At 39.9% G+C, this 20,368-nt stretch overlaps 3 protein-coding genes across 6 annotated transcripts; 2 read left to right on the plus strand and 1 right to left on the minus strand.

Moving 5' to 3' along the window:
• Nucleotides 1-138: 138 nt before the first annotated feature.
• Nucleotides 139-3,689, plus strand: LOC122395554 (exosome component 10). Of its 2 annotated transcripts, XM_043393217.1 has the most exons (6): nt 139-307; nt 448-692; nt 783-1,028; nt 1,099-3,125; nt 3,215-3,371; nt 3,441-3,689. In XM_043393217.1, exons 2-6 carry the CDS (start codon nt 567-569, stop codon nt 3,492-3,494), a joined length of 2,610 nt encoding a protein of 869 aa, XP_043249152.1. In that variant the 5' UTR covers nt 139-307; nt 448-566; the 3' UTR covers nt 3,495-3,689. The 2 variants fall into 2 exon arrangements, with proteins under 2 accessions (XP_043249152.1, XP_043249153.1); XM_043393218.1 differs by having other exon boundaries at nt 139-692.
• Nucleotides 3,690-3,852: 163 nt separating this feature from the next.
• On the plus strand, nt 3,853-5,917 carry LOC122395686 (pancreatic triacylglycerol lipase-like). 3 transcript variants are annotated; one of them, XM_043393477.1, is made up of 6 exons: nt 3,853-4,421; nt 4,513-4,616; nt 4,691-4,998; nt 5,061-5,156; nt 5,442-5,687; nt 5,783-5,917. In XM_043393477.1, the coding sequence occupies exons 1-6, from the start codon at nt 3,942-3,944 to the stop codon at nt 5,854-5,856; spliced, it is 1,308 nt and encodes a 435-aa protein (XP_043249412.1). In that variant the 5' UTR covers nt 3,853-3,941; the 3' UTR covers nt 5,857-5,917. The 3 variants fall into 3 exon arrangements, with proteins under 3 accessions (XP_043249412.1, XP_043249410.1, XP_043249411.1); XM_043393475.1 differs by lacking the exon at nt 5,783-5,917 and having other exon boundaries at nt 4,495-4,616; nt 5,442-5,782; XM_043393476.1 differs by lacking the exon at nt 5,783-5,917 and having other exon boundaries at nt 5,442-5,782.
• LOC122395685 lies at nt 5,853-19,822 on the minus strand. The gene is made up of 11 exons (XM_043393474.1): nt 19,732-19,822; nt 16,106-19,664; nt 15,125-15,694; nt 9,833-9,921; nt 9,662-9,741; nt 9,402-9,526; nt 8,193-8,657; nt 7,805-8,134; nt 7,558-7,710; nt 6,971-7,501; nt 5,853-6,663 (listed from the first exon to the last, which is right to left on the minus strand). The coding sequence occupies exons 2-10, from the start codon at nt 16,925-16,927 to the stop codon at nt 7,082-7,084; spliced, it is 3,054 nt and encodes a 1,017-aa protein (XP_043249409.1). The 5' UTR covers nt 16,928-19,664; nt 19,732-19,822; the 3' UTR covers nt 5,853-6,663; nt 6,971-7,081.
• Nucleotides 19,823-20,368: the final 546 nt, after the last annotated feature.

Here is a 20,368-nt window from a genome sequence, read left to right on the forward strand (position 1 = left end):
AATTTTGGACTTGAACGCTGAGAACGGGGAACGGATAGATAACGCCGACACTGGCGACATCTGTCGACGTCACTATCTACACACTGAGCAATACGCGCCCTTTAAATGCGACTATTACACGATTATTCTATTCTTACGTATTTCTTTTCTTTGTATCGTATCGAGTGTTTTGATGCCAAACAAAAAAAGGAAAAACCTTAAAAGAAATATCCGGAATACAAACACAACGTTAATCGCATCGTATTTCAATATTGACGCAGCTTTTAATTTTCTTTGATAAAAAAAAGTGGTAAAAAATACCTTCTGCGTAAGTCGATGGTATAATATAAATAACGCGTAACAAATACATATTTTTATCGTTAAAAAATAACTCTACGTACTATTTTCGTGCTCGTTCATTGATCGTACATAAATAAACTATTTACGTATGCAACGTGGATATTATAGGTTACGTTCTTCAAGGAGCGTACAAAACAATATTTTATTAGTAATGCGTTCGTGTTGGTAATGCAATAACGACTAATATCGAGCGAAAGCAAAAGCACGATTTACGATTATTGATCGATATGGATCCTACGGAAGATTGGAGTGGCAATTGCCAGACATCGGACGACAATGTAACGCAAGAAAATGAGAGGCAAGAGGTTAGCCAAATCGTACCTGGATATTCAAATTTCGATGATTACATTCAGGTACGAGCGAACTTGCCAAAATTATGAACGTTTAAAACTCGTCTTTGAGCTAAATTAAAAAAATACATGTTAAATAATCATTTGTTTTAGCACGCGTTTGGAGCTATAAGATCTGGGATTAAAGCTGCCAATAATTTACCAATTGGATCAAATTTTAACTACTATTCGTGCTTTCCCAGTTTTCTTATCGCCAAAGATGATAATATTAAACTGCTATTAAATGCCATGCAACACATGTTTGGAACAGTGGGAATTAGAAATAATATTTTGCATCGCGATGTCGAGGAAAAATTTGACCTCCTGTTGGAAATGAATGATATACTTTTGGATAGAGCTGTAAGGTTTTTTTTAAAAATTGTCTATAATTTTTTTTCCATATAAACATGCAGAATATTGTCTATTACAGAATGCATTGATGGACAAAGAATCTGGTATTACAAAAGACTCTGAAATAGAATTAGTGGTATCCCATACAAAACAGCAAACACTAAATAGCAGTTGGAACGAACAAATACGTAGACCGTCCGAGGTTTCGGATGGTATGCAACCTTTACGCTTACTGACCGGTAAAAATATTCAGAGACCACAGCTAACGTTTAAGGATAAAATCGATAACGGTTCGAAACCTTGGTGTCCTAGAATCAAGGACAAACCAAATTCTTTAAAACCGTTAGCTATTTATTTGGAAGAGGACGAAAACGGCGGGGCGTTTAGTCATCCGTACGAATATGAGTTGGATATGTTCGTGCCTCCCGACGATCAATTAAAGAAATCTAATCTAATAAAGCATTATAAGTCTTTGGAAGATACGCCGTTAATAATTATCGAAAATGTAGACGACATTAAATTACTGCTAGCAGATCTAAAACAGTATAAGGAAATTGCCATAGATTTGGAACATCATTCCTATAGAAGCTTTCAAGGAATAACTTGTTTGATGCAAATTTCAACGGAGGACACCGATTATTTGATAGATACCTTGTCGTTGCGATCCGAATTACACGAACTGAATGAAATTTTTACTAACCGTAAGATCCTAAAAGTATTTCACGGAGCCGATTTAGATATACAATGGCTCCAGAGAGACTTGTCTTTGTACATAGTAAACATGTTCGACACGCATCAAGCCGCAAAACACTTGAATTTACCGTATTTGAGCTTAGCATATTTATTGAAACAATATTGCAATATAGATCCCAACAAACATTTCCAGTTGGCCGATTGGCGTATAAGACCACTACCGGACGAGCTTAAAAAGTATGCTAGAGAGGACACGCATTATTTATTGTACATAAAGAACATTTTAAAAAACGCTTTGATAGACATTGCTGGCGGACAATCGAATATCTTGAAAGCCGTTTACGACAGAAGTACGGACATATGCAAGCAAGTTTATGTGAAACCAGTGTGGACCGAAAATAACTACCTGAACATGTACAGAAAGAGTAAAAAAATGTTTAACAATAAACAATTGTACGCTTTAAGAGAATTGCATAAATGGAGGGATCAGACCGCCAGAGTGGAAGATGACAGTACCGCTTATGTTTTGCCAAATCATATGATTTTAAACATAGCTGAAACGTTACCACGTGAAATGCAAGGGATTCTAGCTTGCTGCAACCCTATTCCCCCTTTGGTACGACAAAACTTGTTAAAGTTGCACAAGATAATATTAAAAGCTAGAGAACAACCGCTCATTAAACCAGTTCTCGAAGATCTCAGGCAAAGATTAACTCAAAGAAATCATATTACAAATATAGAAGCGTGGATGTATGCTCCTCATGACATTCCGAGCGGCATGGAAGCAAGAGCCGATTTACCGTGTTTGTTAAATGATAATGGATCGGAAACATCGATCATGGACACTCTTGTGAAACATACAGTAACGGTATTCGACAGCCCGGTTACATCAGAGGACGAGGAAACAACCATAGATGGACAGAAAAATGTTAGAAAGAAAAAGTTAGTTTTCGTTAGCCCGTTTGAACGATACAAACGCGTTATACCTATGGTAGCGGCTGAAGAAGCACGAGAAAGGGAAAGACAGAAGCAGGAAGAAGATCTCAAGAAAGATGTTAAAAATGAACCACTGGAGATAATTGAAAGTAAAAAAAGAGTTTACCAACACTTTAAAGAAGTCGCTCAAATTAACGAAGACGATATTGTAATAACATCGCCGAAGAAACCACCGCAAGTTACTTTGGGTCAAATGCCTGGACGAAAAAGAAAACGAAATTCCAATATTAAGAAACAAAATAAAGAACGAGAAAAAATTAATGATAACTTATTGACGCCAGATCCATTGTTAGCGACTGAAATTGCTCAAAAAGTAAAAAAAGAACACAAATCAGAAAGTTTAAAGGACGAACAAAAGGCACAAGAAAGCTTGGCAAGGATTCAGAGCCAAGTTCCAAACGATACTTTTAATTTCCGGTAAGAACACTGAAGTTATTTACTAATTTCTTTCATAAAATTAACTAACTGTTAAATTAAATGTTAATGACTTGAAAATTTATTCATAGGCAAAGAAAAAAACTCGAAAAACGACGCATATGTAAAGGGTTGGAGAAAGAAGGTTTGATGCCATCGAAAAAGTTTGATTACACAGATGTGGATTTTAGTAGTTTTCAAGGAGGTAGCAAAAATATGCCTAATCAAGTGAACTTTGAACAAACAACGGTAAGATATATGCTTTCTTTGCGTTGTTATCTGATAATAAAAAATACTAATTTGTCGTTTTATTCGTAGAAGAAACAGAAAGACAGGAAACGAAATCGGAAGAAGCAGAAGTTGAATATATAAACTGCAATGTCGAAGCATTTATATAAAAGCAAATTATCGTGTTATACTATAATGCATAAATAGGTCTAATAAAAATTTTATATGTATAATATAAATTCAGAACTCATACATTGACTTATATTTTCTGTTGTATTGTGTATTGTACACAGTGTTTGATTATGACTAATATTCGAAAATGCATTGTTAAATATATTTGAGACGAAAATAAATTAACCATAGAAAGTAGCAATTGATTTGTTCATAGCAAAACCTTTAATATATAAATACTATTCAATTATTTGATATTTAAGTAGATAAATTATTTCGAAATATCGTTCCACTTGAAGTTAGTAATGATGGAATGTGTGTAATCATTAGGTCATGACTTCAACTATTTACTATAAACATCTATTGGAGATTCAAACATAAAGTTGTTTACCGGTGTGATTAAAAATTTTTATATGAAAAATGGTATCACCGATAATAATATTAATTCAGCTGACGTTGCTTATTAGTGCACATAATCATGTTTTTAAGAATAACGAAAATGCGAATACAAGTTTGGACTTTGTTAATAAAAATTCGTCTTACCGCAGTAACAATTTCACAGACTTTCTCTTTACGGTCTCAAATTCGTCGAGTTTTATAGATACTCGTTCTGAATCTAAATCGGACCAAGTCGATTGCTTTGGTTTGGGGAAAACATTAGCCACAACGTTGGAATGGTTTTTTATGAGCAAACCGAATGGGACAAACGCTTTGGACGTTCATTTTTTTTTATCCTCAAGAAAACAACCGCAACGTGTTCAAGTAATGGTAGGCAAACAATTTGGTTTAGAGTGGGCAGACTTTGCAATCGAACGTGGTACGATCATGATAGTCCATGGTTTCTTATCGCATGGACAAGAATCATGGATTAGCAATCTAGAACAATCGTTTCTACGATGGGTAAGTCAATGTTATAAGTTCTCTGTTTTTTAAAGAAAGTTAGAAACTCTATGCATCTTTAAAAAGTAAACAGTATTTGTTTATGTTTCAGAATGATGTTAACATTATAGTTGTGGACTGGGGTACCGGTGGTAACACTTGGAATTACTACAAAGCTGCAGTTAATACAAGAGTGGTGGGATATCAAATTGCAAGGTCTATTTAATACAATTTCATAACCATTGCACCAACTATATGAGCTGCCCTGTAAAATGGATTCTTTTATATAGATTTTTAGAGCATATAGAGAACGTAACAATCGCTCAAAGTAATTCCAATGCCAATAATTGGGGACCTTTACATTTAGTGGGTCATAGTCTTGGAGCACATATTTGTGGTTTTGCTGCAAAGGAATTGAAAAAAAGACAGAGCAAATGGAAGGTTGAAAGGATAACTGGATTAGACCCTGCACAGCCATGTTTCAAAAATGCAGATTCAACTGTGAAACTTCACAAGTCGGATGCATCGTTCGTCGATATAATACACACCAATGGCAAATTGCTATCTGAGATTGGATTAGGTTTACCAGAGCCTACTGGTCAGTTATACTTTACACATAGTTCGTAATACCATTTTTTACGTTACAAACACTTTTATCAGGTCACGTTGATTTCTACCCGAATGGCGGCAAAAGTCAACCTGGCTGCATAAAAACAGATTCGTCATATTTTGAATATTTACCAATTCCTCTTCGAGGTAAGTAGCCAAGGTCGTGTCACATCGTCGCGAACAGGGCTGTAAGAGAGTAAAATTCCGAAAACAGAAATGATGATACACTAAGCGGTATTCGTGCATAGTTGGACTCTCGTATAATACGATTAATACGTTAACCGTTTCCTACAACGAGGAATCGCGTTATACGAGAGTCTACTATATGTGGAAACGTACGAGAAAGAAAAGTCGATTAGGAGACGATATAATGCGATATATATATTTTAAATTATGATTTTATGTCCCAACGAAGTACCAATGTCTTTTCAGTAATTAATAAGTCTATATGTAGTCATGGACGTTCGTACGTTTATTTGACGGAATCATTGATATCGGACATCAAACACAATTGCACTTTTTGGGCACATCATTGGGACTTATCGTATCGAAACTTAATAGGAATAGGAAAAGAGGCTTGCAATAAAAGTGTTTGTACCGAGATGGGGATAAATGCAATAAATCATCCTCAGCGTGGAACGTTCTTTGTCGCCACTTCCAACACTGTACCATTTTGTAGTAAGTTACAATTAGTAGTAACACGTCGAAAAAAAAAAAAAAAATGGAAACTTGTAAGATTTTGTCATGAGCGATGTTTTTTATACTTTTTTTAGTTAACAATAGTCGTATTATCGACGAAGTAATAACTCAGTTGGAGAAGGACCATGAAAACGAGCTCCACGATTGATGTTTACCAACGAATTAATAATATGTGTATTATTGATTTATAAATAAACGTTCTGCACTTTTAATTATTATTACATGCAATGCTTAAATTATTAACGTCTTTCAAGTGCTATTTACAATTGGATTCCAAAAAGCGAACGTGTTATGTACATTTTACAGCATTTAATTCCATTCGCGTTAGCTATGCAAGCAAATAATCTGCGAAATATCAGAAAAGTGTATCGATTTTCCTATACTTCTTCTCATCGATCATTCCGTTACTCTTACGTTATATCGTAGTGACTTTGACGAAATGTTTCATTAAAATAGACACAATGTTATATCGTATCACGATATGTCTAGCTTATATCAATACTATACATTTGTTATAAATTATAATACATGGATCATAAAGTCAGGAAACAGTACTTGGTCGTATAAATATTTTTCAGATTGAAATTCACCATCATATCGAATATATTGAATTTTCCTTGTTATTGTCTGGTTTGCATAGTCTTAACATATGCTATTATTGGCACTTCAACAATGTAAATAGGCACGTAAATAAATATCTGTTTACCAACCGATTCTCTTTTCATTTCCCCAAATTATAATTCTAGATCCCTCGACGATCATTGTGGCGAACAAGTTTTCAACGCCACGCGTTAATTTCAACAGAAAATTTGAACCCTAAGCAGTCAAAATTAACAGACGTTTATAAAAAACGTGTCAAACACTTTCGATTCAAGCGTGCTTTGGTAGTTTCTCGATCTACTCGATCTTAATCTTTCACCGTTATTCAACCGGTACATTTCAATTGCAATTCTATGTATATTTTTTGTTTGAAATTTCAATTGCAATTCTATATTTGTCGTTTGAAATTTTAATTGCAATTCTACTTTTTTTCGTTTGAAATTTCAATTGCAATTCTATATTTTTCGTTTGAATTTCAATTGCAATTTTATAGTTTTCGTTTGAAATTGCAATTCTATATTTTTCGTTTGAAATTTCAATTGTTATTTTATATTTTTCGTTTGAAATTTCAATTGCAATTCTATATTTTTAATTTGAAATTTCAATTGCAATTCTATGTATTTATTTCAATTTCAATAATTTCAATTATATTCTATATATATATTTTTCGTTTGAAATTTCAATTGCAATTTTGTATCGTCGTTTCTTTCCAAAGAACATAGACACCGATACATCCATTTTTGAATGTTAAAAGGGAAAAATGGTTGGACGAATCAGTGAATAAGTTGCACGTACGTGGCCGGAAATATTCCAGTTCGTCCTCGACACTCGCCTATCCACCAACCATCCGGTTGCTTCTGATGTACCGTTATTAAGTCTCCGGGGCTTAAACTAAGTTCGTCGTTCAGATTAGCCGAGTACTGATAAATCGCTCTGCACTGTTCCGTCCCGTCTGTTTTATTCGGTGTCACGACAGCGTCAACGTCTTGATTATTATTGTCTTCCGAATGACTACTGAACTCGTCAAAATCGCTAAAATCGTCTTCATCGGGAGGATTCTCCGAGTTCCCGTCACCGGCCGTTCGATCGGTCCAGTGACGGCTCTCGGTCTCGTGATCCTTCGCAAGGTGAACTTCAATTTCATCTTCGTCGTCCTGAAATTCAAACGATTCGTTCTTCGCCCAAGAAGGAACCTGCAAGAGAAACCATTTTACTTATCCTACAAAAAACGCTACCGTTTTAAAACTACCTTAAGGACACTTTGCTGCAGGCCTTGCTTGTCTCTAGAAACTAAAATATGCTCCGCCAAGGGATGTTTCCCTCGTTTGCTGCCTTCCACTTCCGCCAACGTTCCTCCGACCTTATACCTCGCCGCCTCCAAGTAAAGTAACATGGAACGCATCTAAAAACGATAAAGAAAAGAAAGAGAAACGTATGTATATTTTCTGAGATTCGTTGTACGGAATAGCGAGTCGAGATTTAACGAGAAGACCTACATGATGCAGTTTGTCGGTAACATTCTGCGTACTCTCGTCCGCCGCGAATGCGGGCGTCGCGATGAAAGCCCTATGAAGCGTCTCTAGTCCCTCCCTTCCGCGTCTCTCTCGTTCCAGGTCCTGTCTGATCAAATGAAGAACTCTGACCAACGCCTGTTTCCTACGTTCCCTGTTCATCGCCAGGGTAACGTGTTCCGCGTAAAAGTCCGGCAACAGTTGCTCGAAACTGCACCCGTCGTTGTTCTCGACTCTGCGTATAAGGTTCTTCAAGATCTCGATGTCTTGGGACACGTTGCAATTACGCACAGGGGCTGCCAAACGGTCTGCACTCTGCAAAAGAGGGTAAACTGTAGCAACGAGGAGGTCCGTGGACGAAAGGAGCCGTTACCTGTTGCAGACGGGGAGCGAGAGCTTGCAGGTGCGCCAGGTAAACGTTCGCGAGGTCCTTGAGAGCGCTCAATCGTTCCTCCTCGAGTAGCTCCATCTGTTTCGCCCCTTTTCTCACTGTGCTTTCGTACTCGAGCCTCGCTCTCTCGGCTCTCACGCTCACCGTGTAAAACTCCGTGTCCGCCCTACGTGACGAGTCCTCGGCCTTTCTCCTCCTCGCCTCGAGCTTGCTCGCCTCCTTCTCCGTCATATGGTGGTTCGACGATTTGTTATTGCTCTGCTGGCTCTGGCTGATCGACTGCAGCCTCGCCATATCCTGCAGCCTCTCGTTTTCTCGCGCGCAAGCGAAACTTTGCTTTTTACTTTTCGTCGCGACATTACGCCACTCGTGAAGCGACTTCCCCGCCTTGTCCACGGAATTCTCCACGGATTTCCTCGAACGTCCTTGAGCTTCCGCTACTCCTACCTACGCAGCACGCAAAACACCCCTCTTTAACTCTTCTAGATACTGTTCAACAGATACAAGCTAATATCTTTCTTCGGATTCTTGGACACCAGGATATTGAGAATGGAAGCTATGGGACCCCACAGTATTCTTTTTAGTGGTGGATGTTAAGGAACTAAGCACTAATGGTAGCCCACCTATCACGTTCACGAGTCGATATTTGAAATTGTTATACTCAATGTTGTAATAATTGCGACTATGGAGGGAGTTGCAGGAACGAGTGTTAACTTAGTATATACCTATATTGCCCAAAAGCAGTCATCTTTATGCAGTGATACTTGTTCCAACAAGTTGTTTATTTTATTTCTTTTGCGCCCTAAATTCATAATATTAAAACCTAATATCAAAAATTAATTTTAAATATATATATATATACTTTTTGTTCAACATATAAATGCGTTTATTAATCATTGTAGTTACCTCCTCCCTCCTTCATTTTCGGTATATATATATATATAACTACAGGTAACTACAATGATTAATAAACGCATTTATACGTTGTACAAAACGTGACAAAATTCTAAGAAATTGTGTGTCATTGTATACATAATTGTCTTTCTAATTGAAATTAAAAAGCAGTCAAAATGACTTCCCTTGGGCAATGTAGTGTTAATGTCGGTTATGGGTAGAACGAAGAGCAACGAGGGACTTTAGCTGTCGTTGGATGATGGAGTAACGATCGAAGGTAAGTAAATAGGATCTTACTCGAAGAGGTTTGGCAAGCTGTTCGCCGAGCGTGATACCCCACACTCTATGGGCTTCAGCCGCAGCCTCCATTTCCTCGCCGACGCATCTCCATGCCTCGTTCACACCTCCGCTGCTATTGCCACCTGCGTTACGAAAGACCAGCCGCGCTCAAAAACTACATTTTCTTACGCCCCCCGGATTTTATAGCACGATCGATAAGCCGCGAGGGCCAACAACCGTCGTCTCAACTTCTTTTAGATCGACAACTCTCGGTATACCTTGATCCTTAGAACACGCCTTCGTCAATTTGTTGCTCAGTTTGCTGAGACCTTTGGCATACGTTGCTTCCAGCTCCGCTCTGAAATACAAAATTAAACAAGAAGTCCCTGGACAACCGAATCTTTTACTCATCCCAGTCCCTTGCAATAAACATTCGATCAATGGAATACCTTTCGTGGAGGATCGATGCCAATTCCTTGCAGAAATCACCGCCCTGTTTCACGAACCTTCGAACGTCTTCGAATCCCCCTTGTCCTCCCTGCAAGCAAAAAAGTAATACCGATTGATTCTGCTCGTTTTGCCTCTACGGTCGAACGATCCCGGTACTCGAAGGGAGCGCAGAAAATAGCGGTAACCACGCATCGTGGATCGCGGGATGCAACATTTCTGATGTCCTGCGGTTGAATTATGGCAATTTCTTTCGCCGGTGCCGTCCGCGTACACTTCCGGGGGCCCCGACGAAAAAAGTAATTCACGGTGAATAGCTTCCGTTTCACTCGCGCGTCGAAGTCTCCTCGCTCTGCACGAGTAAAACTTACAATTTTTTGAACGTCAGAGAAGATACGCTAATAAACGCTGTTGCGTTTAGTTTTAGTTTCACGATACACGGAAGCTGCCCAACGGAATAGCCAAAATCCAATTTACCACGAGAACGTGGACCCCCGTCTCGCGCATGTAAACGATTCTTTAACGATGCACTTTCTCGCGCGCGATTACATTTCTTCCCGTAGTCTCGAAAGTTACAAGAAAGCACGGCCAAACTACCGATTCGAAACTAGTCGTAAACTTGTCCATCGTTAAATAATAATAATAACAGCAATGAATAACGACTACAAACGTTTCTATAACAACGATCCTCTAAAACCAAGGGGAAACGCTTATTACGCGGTGATCGAACATCGTTTCGAACGAAGATAGATCGCTGTAGAATATAATACAGAGAGTTCTTAATTTATTATCGCCATGTGTGCCTATGATTCAATATTATGGAATAATTTTGTCCAAACAGCCGTGAAACGAGCAATGACACGTTACTTTCATATTTATCCACGGCAATTTCACGTCCATTTCGATAGCGAATGCGAATCATTTGTTTGTTGCATACATGTATACAACTTGAGCTTCAACAACTTTCACGACGGTAATGTTAGTATGTAGAAAGTACCGACAAGTACAAATTTCAAGGTTATTACAAAACAACTGAATAAAGCTTGTTTTCTAAATAAAATTCATTATTTTTTATATTTAAAGGATACTTTCAACGTCGGATGTTTCTCTATACTTTCATTTCAAGTCGTTAGATAAAGTTTACATTTCAATTATGCGGGTGTACACGAGTGTTTGCGTACGCTTACGAAACTTGTCCATTTTGCGGGTTTTATGCAATACCTCAGCATACGAAAATGTCATCGTAAGCAAAGTCTAAATTAGACTGTTGAACAAGATATCGAGATCTAACAATTTAGTGATATTTCATTGTAAATATGAGGCCAGTGCAGTGGAAAGGGTCGAGAAATATGTGTCTCCACGAAGCAGCGTGACTGTTAATTGTAAATACGTAAAATGGAAATCGGAACCGGTATATTTCTTGATAAAATAAACCGGTCATCGACGGACGAAAAATTGTCAATTTTTACTCCGTTCGTCGGATATACGACGTCTCGAAATATTTTTGCCCGATAACAACCTGATCGAAGAAAATATATCGAAAATGTCATTTACGACCGGTGTTACGCCCGAATCAACCTTCCTGGTGCCTTTCGTAAACTTCTGGCTCGACGGGTTTTCCGTTCGACGATTAAATCATTTTTGCGATATTCTCATTCCGACCAGCCGGATTTAATTACACTGGAACTCTTTCTAGGCGTTAAACGTAGTGCTCTTTGTAAAATGTCACTTTGCATGGGGGGATGGAAATGTTAAACTACCTTGTACGATTCTACATCGATACAGAAATATTACCTAAGCGTTCGTAAAAGGAAAACGATACGAGTGAAAACGTAAAACTAAAAATCTATCGTTTTCTACTTTCGTAATTCCAAAGAAGCTAGTCTGGTTATTCGTCTACCTCCTTTTAATATTAGCGTGGCCGCCATTGCGCGAGAGAGATTAATTAAGTATCGCACGGAGAAAGATCAACTTTCTTGCGATCCATCTCCTTCGACAACAGAGTTCTCCCTAAAAATCCAACTGTCCCGCGGAAGTTTCTACACCAACAAATTGATCTTTGATAAATCCTGATACGAGAGGATCGATGTAGTTTTGTCGAGAACTATGAGAGGTAAAAGGTTTATTGGAACGCGTTGGCTATTATTACGGTCGCAGAACAAATGGGGCTATCGTGTGCAACAGGTGGCGTGCAATCATATACATATGCATGTAGCTCCTATATCCAAGTATTTTACATGCGAAATTTCCATAGTTCCGCTAAAAATTGTTCTGCAAAGTAGTTTGCACGATTGAAATTGTTATTTATTGGACCGAGAGAGGAGATATCTAGGCACGGCCCTGGTTTGAAGATCGTTGTCAGGTGTACTACAGAATGTAAACGGATCTTCCTTTCCCTTTTACCTTCCTCGACTTCCTCAACGTAGGTTCACGCGACACGGTGAAATCGTGGAGGTCGCGGGCTCTGTCACCGTAACCATCTATTAATGCGCGTACTGTATATCTCGACTCTCGCACGATCCCCTGCCATGAAAAGGCATCGTTACCTCTGCTTTCTTTTTCTAAGCTAAATTTTCCACACGATCCAACCATTTCTACGATTACATCTCGCACCTTTCGCGCGCGGGCGAACATCCAATACGCGACCGCGAACGGAGAAAACAAATGCCAATGACACAGCCTGAATTCGGTCCTCTTTCGTGGATCAGCGATGGGAACGATGCTCTTTCGAGCTAACATTCTTAGAATTTCTATATATGCTTCGCCAAAATACGCGTTGTTTGCATTTCGAAACATTAAGATCCTCCAATTCGTTCGGAAGTTATGATTTTTTAAACATTTGAATGAAATTTCCAAGAATCATTTCTGGCCAGAAATTCTGTTTTCGGTAAGGAATTTTTTTCTCGAAAGTGCGTAGGAATTTGGGGGTATGTGTATTCACCAAAAATGATTGCAATTGACCCCAGCAACCGAAAATAATTTTTTTAAAACGATTTGAAATTTTTTTTTTACACCGAAAAATTTAGGCACCAACCCCCTGTCGATTTTTCGGAAAATTCGTTTTTGATTTTTAACAACTTTGTTTGACGCTGTACAGAAAAGTTGTTTAATACTCTTTTGAAGGTATCCATGAGCTCTACTTCCAGATTAAATTTCAATGAGATCCATTCGCTATTGTAGGAGTTATGGACGTGTGAAAATTGAACCATTTTTATAAGGTTTTTCTCATTTTACGGGTTGAAGGAGCAACTTTTCAAATATTTTTGGAATTTTTACATATTCTCCACTAAAATACGCGTAGTTTGCATTTTTAAAAATGAAAATCGTCCAATCCGTTCAGAAGTTATGGCGTTTTGAAGATTCGCATGACATTTCGGGGTGCCATTTTTGGCCAGAAATTCTGTTTTCGGTAAGGAATTTTTTTCTCGAAAGTGCGTAGGAATTCGGGGGTATGTCTATTGACCAAAAATGATTGTAATTAACCCCTGAAACTAAAAATAATTTTTTTGGAAGGATTTGAAATTTTTTAATTTTGTCGAAAAATTTCGCATATTCCCGAATTTTTTTCTCGAAAGTGTGTAGGAATTCGGGGGTATGTCTATTCACCAAAAATGATTGAAATTGACGCCTGCAACTGAAAATAATTTTTTTAGAAGGATTTGAAATTTTTTAATTTTGTCGAAAAATTCTCGATCTTCTCGAATTTTTTTCTCGAAAGTGCGTAGGATTTCGAGGGTATGTCTATTCAGTAAAAATGATTGTAATGGACCCCCGGAATCAAAAATAATTTTTTTAGAAGGATTTGAAATTTTGTAATTTTGTCGTAATTTTCGTATCTTCTCGAATTTTTTCCTCGAAACTGGTTAGGATTTCGAGGGTATGTCTATTCAGCACAAATGATTGTAATGGAACCCCGGAATCAAAAATAATTTTTTTAGAAGGATTTGAAATTTTGTAATTTTGTCGTAATTTTCGCACCTTCTCGAATTTTTTTCTCGAAACTGGTTAGGATTTCGAGAGTATGTCTATTCACCAAAAATGATTGTAATTATCCCCTGCAACTAAAGGTAATTTTTTTAGAAGGATTTGAAATTTTTTAATTTTGTCGAAATTTTCGCATCTTCTCGAATTTTTTTCTCGAAAGTGCGTAAGAATTCTGGGGTATGTCTATTCACCAAAAATGATTGTAATTGACCCCTGCGACTGAAAATAATTTTTCCAGGTCGATTTGTAATGTTTTAATTTTGTCGAATTTATCCGCTTATTGTTTTTTTTTCTCCGAAAATTTCTACTGTCATATTTTCAAGTATGGTAATCAGAGTGAGTCACGAAAGTCCATAAGGTGTAAGGTCTACTGATACACCTTGTTTGTGGTGATATTTCACGGATTACAGAGATCTTAATCGATTTCAGATACAAACGTCAAACAAATGCAATCACTCCCCGTTCTACGAACCGCCTTTCTCCACCGTCATTCATTTCACCATTTACGTAGCCTTGGAACTACTCACAGTTTTATTCATTGGTCGAGGGTTGAATCAATCCCATCGCTATCGCGGATCCCTAAATCGTTCGGAGATAAATTAACGTCAGCGGATAGCCAAACGGGCCAAGTGCCAAAAGTCTTGTCAAAACGAAAGTAAGCTAGACGATATTTTCGTTTTCGAAAATGTATCTCACCAAGTATTACGACGCTAACAAGGATAAATTCCGAGTCGCTGACTTTCTGTCAAGAAATAAGAAACTGAACTTGATCCTAAATTCACTCTATTCTTTCACAGAGCAAACGTGCATCTTTTAAAATTATTTCAAAGCCTAGTTGTAACATTTCTACGGTAATCTTCCACAGGACTTCGTACATACATCGAACGCAAACGACGATACGTAAAAAAAGGAACAGGTACGCGCGAAAGAGCAACGAGGAACAAAGATCGGTTATTTTCTCCGCTCAACTTTCCCACACTTTCCATGCTTTGATCGTTGCTTCGAACAGTATTTGTATTTACTGCCCGTGCTGTGCCTGTACTTGGTGTGTACAGTCCTCTAAACATCCTTAGAAACGCGTAAAAAAGGGCTCTACCAAACCCTAACGATCTAATACTCCGATTGTCACGAGATTTTAGAAAAAGGTTTTCCAATCCATGTTCGGTGTCTCTGGCAAGTTAACAAACAGTTGCACAGTCGAGCAAGCGTCGTAGAAAAAGAATTTGATTAGTTTCCCGACATTTAGCGTAATTAGTCGCAACTGGTGCAACAAAAGGAAACGTTTCACGAAGCGAAATAGAACAATATACCTCTTCAGTCTCGTGAACGTGTAGCAGATGAGTGGAGGCCATTAACCCTCTGATTGACCCCAGCATTCTCTTCTTAATCAAACCAGCTTTTCGAGCATGATCCCTGGTCTCGATCTCTACGGTTGCATCGTCCGCCTCCTCGTTCTCCGTGTCGGAACACAACTTGTCCATACTCTGAGAGACCGTAGCGACTCGTTTCTTAGTTTCACCGTCAAAAACATCCTCAGAACCGTTCGCAATTTCTCCCAATTTACTCGAATCGTTCTCCGCGTCCTTCATAGAAACGCTGCTACGTTCCGGAGAAGAGATCGCGTTCTCTTCCGTGACGGAAGTCAGACCGAACTCTTCGATCCTGGTGATCGATCCCGACTCCTGCGTCCTAGCGGTGGTTAGATCGTAGGAGGCGGCGGTTTTCCTCTTGGAAATCCTCGGGAGTTGCGTCTCCTCGGCGAGAGCGCCCACAGCCTGCAACCTCGCGTGCTTGTTCACGACCTCGTTGATCTTGGAGGTTTCGTCGCGCAGCCAGCTTCTCATCTTGTCCCATGCTTTCCCTAATCGATGCTTCTGCAACTGCAACGCAGATCGAGCACGCGATAGATCGTCGTCGATACGATTGCTTTGCTTTGATATCCAAACACGAAACGAAATTGAATCGAGCGAGTAGTTAATGTTAGAAATGTAGAAATCAAGGCCTTCATGGCCTGAAGCAGGCCATGTGCTTCTCCTTGGCGCGCCTCCCCCTCTTAAAGGAGGATCGTACTGTCAAGGGTGCCCTCACGACCCTGGTTTTCTATCAGGGTACAGAACTGTAGTGGCTTTTGCCGTGAGCAGAGATACGCTACAGTTTATTTTATACAGATCCTGATATCGAACTTTTCTTACATTAAATTTTGGGGCTCCCGTGGTTGAGATGGAAAGAACAGGGAGACGTAAATAATAAAAAGTATCGTAGTGTCGGGATATCAAAGCAGGCGATTCTACCTGAGGATGTCTGCTGCGACGAGGCACAACGTCGTTCGAGCATTCAGGATCCGAATAAGATCCCGACATCGAACCGATCCCCGCGTCGTATCCGTCGCTCTCAGACACTCCGTAGGTTTTCCGTCCAGGTCTCAACGATCTCGCCGATCGTATCGCTCGATCGTTCCGTCGGTCCTTTCTTTCAACAGGTAAATCGATCTTCGTGATCGTCGAGTCGACTTGCTTCTCGTCGTCCGTTTTGCCAACAGACTCTGTCGTCTCGTTGGATTCCACTTCCATTTTCGTTTCCATTTCGACGACTTTCTCGACGTCGGTTTCGTTCTCGTCGCGAACGTAGGAATTCTTAGGAAAGTCGTACAACCGATCCTCTTCAGACGAGTCTCTGTCGACTGTCGCTGGTGTCTCTTCCACGTTTGTAGTCGCCATTTCGTTCTTCTCGTTGGCGTGCAAGAAACTGAAGCTGATCGTGGGCAGTCCGTCGTCGTCAGTTTCCACCGACGTGACCGCGGTCAGTTCCACGGTGTTCTTGTGAAGTTTTCGTTCCCTCGACTCTTCTTCTTCGTCCTCCGAGCCCTCCTTTTCGCGAGATTCTATCTTCGCGATCTCCTGATTGTTTTCATAGAGTCGTTCATCGTCGACGATGGAGAGTTTCGGTTTATCGGCCTCGTTTATGTCGGGAAACTCGTGACAGTGTATTATCACAGGCGCCGGAACGTCGTACCAGATCGCCGTGGAGTTGTCGTTACCGTTGCCGTTAGCTTTCGACGACGATAATTTTCTGACCGACTTTAGAGAAGACCACGCGTGCCTCGCTTCTTCCATTTTTCGCGCCAACGATCGACCAACCGATAAATTTCACGCTCGAACGACTCTACGAGACGTCCATAATCTCTGTCTCGGATAGAACGTAACCCACCGAATTGTTTACACGGATATCCGTAACTCGTCGTCTACTTTATTACTATCCTCCAGTAATTACCACTGTCGCGCTAAAACTACCGTGTCACTGGTTTCCTCATCGCGTTCACCGATTCACCGTGAAAACAACAAACTGATCGAGACTCGCGATGTTTACGCGTCTCTCTCGAAATAAACAGAGAATATCAAACTCTGCTCGAAACCGGGGATCGAAAAGGCTCTGAAAATAGCTGTTTCGAACCGTTGTGCACTTCCGTCGATCCGACAAACATGTGTTTCGTTCCTATCTTTCAAAATTATTGTTTTTTACACGATCCTCGACGCATCGAAAACTCGTTCGATTCATCCGTATTCGATCCAAAGTAGAGGAATTATCGAGACTCTCAGGGAACAAGCTACGGTCACGGTCGATCGAGAATAATAATTTCTGTCTATGAAGATTTCTTTTGGTGTGAAAATAAGATACAGTTGAGTTGAAACGATACGAATGTATCTTGCGTGGACGAGCGCGCGATTTGACTACGGTTTGGCCGGATGAAACGAGCGTTTCGGGAGCGGTCGCGGCGCCGTTACGTAAACAATTCTCACCGGCGATTATCGTTCAACTTGTGTGTTCTAATTTTACGATTTATCGCGTTTCCATTTTCCGTAAATTCTCTCGTCGCATTCGGTTCTACAGTTTTACGCGTCTTTTTCCTCGTCTCTGCAAAATATCCATCAGTTACCAGAGTTTCACGCAAATAGTAACGCAGAGACTTTTTCTACAGGCCTCTCTACAATTTTCGAAGCTCTTATTTTAAAATTCTTTTGGTAGAAACGACAAAAGACCAAAAATGAAACGAGATTAGTTGAAAAGATAGCGATATCTGTTTCGATGTAGCTTCGTTGAAACGATACTGATGTAAAGTCCTTGCAGTCACGATCGTCCATTGTGTCGCGACGATCACGCACACGTTTTTTTCTTTCTATCGCGGAAAATTCGTTTTTGCGTGTACGTGCAAGGTACAAAGTGACGAACGATTACATATACCTAAATATAGACGGCACCGTTTACGACGAGATAACGTATTCGCGAATTATTAATCGTTCTGTACGGTGTCGTCACCGTAGACTCGCGTGCCACGAAGCACCGATGTCCGAAGCAACGCATTTCGAGCGTACGCGAACCGTACAGATGGAATCGCGTTATTGTTTCAAGGTTAATTGTCCAATTATACCGCGTTGCACCGTTCGGGGCAGGTATGTGCTCGATAGCAGCTGGCGGACCGTACACGGTGGGTTTTTTAATCGCGAAACAGAGAACCGAGAAAATGAACGACACTCCGGTGTTTGTGCGACGACGTTCCAGTCGTGACTGGATTCACGCTGGAAGCCGCATTATACAACGGCGTCAAACAATTATATCCGTATTATATTGCGTACACACATATTGCACAACCGAGCAAACGGTGCACCGTACCGTACCACGACAAAAATAAGACACGTCTGCCTCGCGTGAAAATTTAATCGCGTTTATGGTACCGTTCCAACAATAGGCGTTATAAATCCTCCAAAATAAATGTGGAATTTTTTCAAGCTTTAACCGATAAAATTAAGCCCTCTCTCTAGCGTTTCTCTTCGCGATGCTGCATAGTAATTTTTAGCCAGAATTAAAATTTCTATGAATTAATCATGCCCTCTTGAAGTAGAAACTCACTGCAGATTAGAGTCTCTGCGTTTTTTTATTAGCATTATTCATCTGACTGTGCAAAATCTCGATCGATCGATCACGATAGAAATCGTATGATTCACGAAAACGTATGACAGGTTGAGTCACGTGGCGGCTTGCATAAACAAGCAAATTGTTAGCTATTCCCTGATCGATTCGATTCACGGATTCGCGGTAAAAAAAAAAATGGATACTGTTTTCATACACGCGTCGAAGATATCATTATAAAATAAATATTCACTAACTAATTCACTGAGAACGTTCACGATGACGCAACACCCTGGAACGGAAGATTTTTTTTCCCGAAAAATCGGTAAACAAGCGAAATCACGTGTTCGTCGGAAGAGGATATCGCGATTAAGGCTCGTGACGACGGATGATACCAGACGACAGACAGACACGATCAGAGAGAAGATCTCTCTTTCTCTCTCGGGAGAGAGAGAGGGATAAATGTGGACAGAACGCGAAACGCGAAACGCGACGCATCGCGAACGCACTGGCGAGCTGCACTCCTCGCGGTCGGGGACCTAATGCACGTTAAAGCGTTGCGCTACGAAACGAATGCGAGCAGAAGTGGATAGTTTAAGCGTTATAACGCACGCGTTTCTAGGCGGGAGGTTCTTCTTTTTCTTTCTCGATTATATTTAGCTGCGTTACGCGCGACACTTGCGTTACTTCAAACATGCCCTACACGTGCGTCTCCTGTAATGCAACGTCGATAAAGGCTCGCGCGCGACTGGGCCCCCCCCCCCCGACTAACGTTTCTCAAACTGCACATGCAACTTTTATGACCGGTTAACGAGATCGTGCTGGTTACGCAGCGCGGACGTACCGAAAAAAAAGAACCAGATCAATGGGTTAATATTACGTTATTCTAATTTTTCGACTAACGTCATCGTCCTTCTCCAATTTCTACAGCGAATACACACGGCTCTAAAAAAAACAAATTATACAATTTTTTTTTTTCTATATTCTCAGACTATCTTTGCTACGTTCCTACCTAGTTTTATTTTAAAAAATCACGTTTTGCAACGAGGCAATGTCGATGACCAGCTGGAATTAGCGCTACCCGATATAGGTGCGTGTTATTATTTCACATATGTTTGTTATTCGTTCGCGTAGCTCATCCAGGGTGTTGATGTTATCGTGTCGTTGCTCTCGATTTTTTATGCAACTCCAATTCTTCCAAATATACGAATACCTGATAAAAAGAAGCTTCGTGAGAAATTTTGTACGAATCGATGGACACTTGGGAATAAAGTTTGATTCAAATTTTGATCGCGTGCATCCACTTTCACGAATAATTGAATTTTCTATCCGACCCATGGCTCTCGGTACGAGATTTCTTAAACTTTCTCGACTGCGTCTATTTTATCGAAAACGTGGAGTTTAACAAAGACTTTCGTTTTTTCTATTTTTTTTCGTTCGAATGAAACTTTGTTCACGTGGCAGTTTAAAGATTTATTATCTCTTTCGGTGATACGAGACAAAACGAAGACCTTTCTCCCTCTTTGGTAAATATGGAACTCGTAAATTTCGGAATCTTCTGCTTTGTCGTCTTTCTAGCGTGAAATACGACTGTCTGAGGCGATAACGGCGCTGTTGCACGACTTTTTATCGTCCGACCAAAGAATTGC

This window comes from Colletes gigas, unplaced genomic scaffold (assembly GCF_013123115.1).
Source record: "Colletes gigas isolate AHSC1104 unplaced genomic scaffold, ASM1312311v1 Colletes_gigas_Sc00006, whole genome shotgun sequence".
Lineage (NCBI taxonomy): Eukaryota > Metazoa > Arthropoda > Insecta > Hymenoptera > Colletidae > Colletes > Colletes gigas.